At 65.5% G+C, this 2,978-nt stretch overlaps 2 protein-coding genes across 2 annotated transcripts in view; both read right to left on the reverse strand.

The window, feature by feature from the left end:
- PFL1_01877 (uncharacterized protein) overlaps positions 1-785 on the reverse strand; it is a gene marked incomplete at both ends in the record, with an annotated part of 2,114 nt that extends 1,329 nt beyond the window's left edge. The window contains one exon of the mRNA XM_007879389.1: positions 90-785. Within this exon, the coding sequence (XP_007877580.1) occupies positions 90-785 (696 nt within the window). The remainder of the gene's footprint in view (positions 1-89) is intronic.
- A 1,888-nt stretch (positions 786-2,673) lies between these two features.
- The window catches only part of PFL1_01878 (uncharacterized protein), a gene marked incomplete at both ends in the record, with an annotated part of 2,974 nt that continues 2,669 nt past the window's right edge, over positions 2,674-2,978 (reverse strand). The window contains one exon of the mRNA XM_007879390.1: positions 2,674-2,970. Coding sequence (XP_007877581.1) covers positions 2,674-2,970 — 297 coding nt within the window. The remainder of the gene's footprint in view (positions 2,971-2,978) is intronic.

Raw genomic sequence — 2,978 nt, forward strand, 5'->3', positions numbered from 1 at the left:
CGAGGCGCGGGCGTGGGCGTCGCGCCCGCCCCTGCCGGTGCGCTCGGTGCGGAGCGACGGCTGGGGTTGGCACGTCCCGTAGCCATGACCATGCTGCGCGCGTCGAGCGAGGGACCCGAGCCCGACGCGCCGGCGGCCACGGTGCCCGTGCACACCTTGGCGTTGCTGTTTTCGACGCCCGGGCACCCGAGCGCACCCGCCTCCCACGTCCACACCACCTGCGGTCCCTTGTCCGTCTGGTCTCCGTCGGCGGCCTTGGCCGGCGTCGCGGCTGCGGGTGCAGCAGCTCCCGGAGCAGCCGCGGCGGCGGCGGCGGGCTTGTCGTCCTGGGCCGCGCGGATGCCGATCCAGACGCCGTTGGGGCCGACGTACATGTCGTCGTCGCCGATGCTGACGTGGCCGTTGCCGACGTGCAGATCATCGACGTCGACGCCGTTGGGGCCGATGCTGATGCCGCCATCCTGCAACACGGCCGCGTTGTCGTCGCCCGCGCCCGCGCCGTCGTCATCGCCGTCACCCACGGCTGCACCAGCCGGGGGCTGGCCTGACTGCCCCGCAGCCTGCGCCACGGCATCGGCGTTGCCCAGCCCGGCCGTATTGAACCCCGGGTCGGCCGTAATGGGGCGCGAGAGGTCGGCAAATTCAAACGGATCGTGGAAGTCCCGTCCGACGACCGAGGCACCTCGCGGTGTTGCCTGAACGGCTTGGACCGCGCATAGGATCGCTAGCGATGCGGCCGCGGCGACGGTGGCCGTGCGCCGCAGTCGTCGTTGGCTGCTTGACATGGTGAGGGGGCTGGCTGGTAGATGGTGGTGCCGAGGGCAGGCACGGTCGTGGAAGGAGGGGGCAGGGTTGTCAGTGCATGGACAAGCGCACGACGGTCAAGCTGACTCGGTGTGCGGGCGTCGAGATCACTCCGGCCCTGATTGTGACTACTCACAGCGCGGGGAAGGGGAAATAGGGCCGTACAGCTCGCGGCGCGGGGAAGAGGCGCAAAGGCGGTGGCGGGGGCGGAGGCGGGTAGCGGCGACGCGATGCGAGACAGGTGTCGGCGCGAAGGATGCAGCTGTCGAAAAGAGGATTTGCGGGCGGCGTGGGGAACAGACGGTCTCGTCGTCTGGCTCAAAGACTCCCCCCGTACTGATTCACCGCAGTGCAGGCGTCGGGCCAGTGAGATGAGGGCTTCGCGGGTGGCTTAGCTTGGCTTGCCAGAGGACCTGCTCTGGAAAGGTTCCGGTATCTATAGAATGTCGGCGGCGACTGAAAGCCGATCCCGTCACTCCACCTTGCGGTACGGTACCGGTAGCGAGGTCCTGTCGATATCCTCGTGGCGCTCAGCGTCGATCCTGCCTCTTCAGTGTGTCGACTGTGGTCCGATCAACGGTAAAGGGGCAGTCTTCTCGTTGTCGTCGACGCGGCGGTCCTCTCAGAGGTATCCACTGCGTAAAATCGAGGCGGGTGTCCGAGATCAATGTCGATGTCGGCGAGCCGTGTAACTCGACTGTCGGCGCTGATTCGAATGTCAAGGCTTGCAAAAGGTGGTCCGGATCAGGTCAAGAGGTTCGGATCGAGAAGGGATAGGAACGAGAAGCCAGTCTCGCGCGAATACGATCTCTGTCGAAGAGAAGAAGGGGATGAAAGGTTGGGAGACAAACGGCGGTCGAGATAGTGAAACGGAAAGGGGTGGTGGTGGACGAAGAAGAAGAAGGATAGGTGAGAGAAGGGAGACAAGGGATGGGGGATGAAGGTGTCTTTGGTTTTGCTTCGACGACCTGGGAGGGGAGGGGGACGATGGACGAAAGCAGAAGGTGAACCACGCTCAACTGTCCGTCCTGACGGCCGCGAGGGGAGGGAAGGGGGGAGCGTCATGGTTGAGCGAGACGTCTACCGCCGGCGTCGTGCACATGGTAGGTCAGCTGCGATGTGCGACGTCCGTTCCGCAGGCGGGGAGGAAGGCAGTGATGCGGCGCAGCGTGGTTGGGGATGGAGCAAGTCACCCGCTTCCTTGGGCCCGGTCGATGGTGCCGGCCTCCCTGCTTGTGGCGTGCACAAAGGCCATCCGCGTCATACTGCGATGGCATCGTTCGACAGCACCAGCAAAGAGGCACGGCAGGTAACGGGCTTAGGCAAGGACGGAGCGCTGGAGGCTCAGCCACGACGTGTAGATCCTCGACGAGCGAGCGCTTCATCGGCACAAAAGTTGAGGGGCATCGCGTCGAACGGTGGCCTGCCAACTGACCCGTCAGAGGGCTCTTCGGCCCAGCAGGCAGAGAAGATCGATGACTCTCACTATCTCGAGTACATCCAGTGATGACGATAACGGCAGCGACAGCGGCCGGGTGATATAGCATGGTGGATGCTGGACCGACTCGACTCGTCGTCGACATGGACGAGCGCATGGCTGGGCATCGCCCGCCGGCCGAAGGCGCGTCCCGTCAGATGCGGCAGCTCAAGGAAAATCGAGGCGGGGAGGTGCGTCCAGGGTGCCGCGCCCCTCCGGACTGGTGGGGGGGGGGGGCTCAATTTCGCTCGGATTTTCGCTGCAGCGTTTTTGTGCTCGAGCAGCATCGCTCTAGACTCGCCGCCTTCTCTTACCCCTGACAACCGCACGACGGTTGGGGAGTTGTTCATCGTATTGCACGCGCACGCATCGTCGCCTCTCTGTGCTCCTCCCTACAGGCAGCCATGGCTCAGGTCACGGATCATGCTGTCGCCGCTGATGGTGTTGGTGGTAGCCACGACAAACCGCCGGTTGCGCGTCTGCCGGCTCATGAAGCGCAGCGCCGCGATCTCGGTAAACGTGACACCGCCCAGGAAAAAGACGAGCGTCGTCGTCACCCCGTCACCGCTGGCACTGGCGCTACCGGCCGCAGGCAGCGCAGCGGCGGCCGAACCTGGGGCATGACCGTTGACCGACGCCGCCGCCGCCGCCGCTGCCGCCCCGGTCGACGACCTGCCGCCCTTGGCCGCCTCGGCAG

This window comes from Pseudozyma flocculosa (genome assembly GCF_000417875.1).
Source record: "Pseudozyma flocculosa PF-1 unplaced genomic scaffold scaffold00005, whole genome shotgun sequence".
In the NCBI taxonomy this organism is placed as follows: Eukaryota; Fungi; Basidiomycota; class Ustilaginomycetes; order Ustilaginales; family Ustilaginaceae; genus Pseudozyma; species Pseudozyma flocculosa.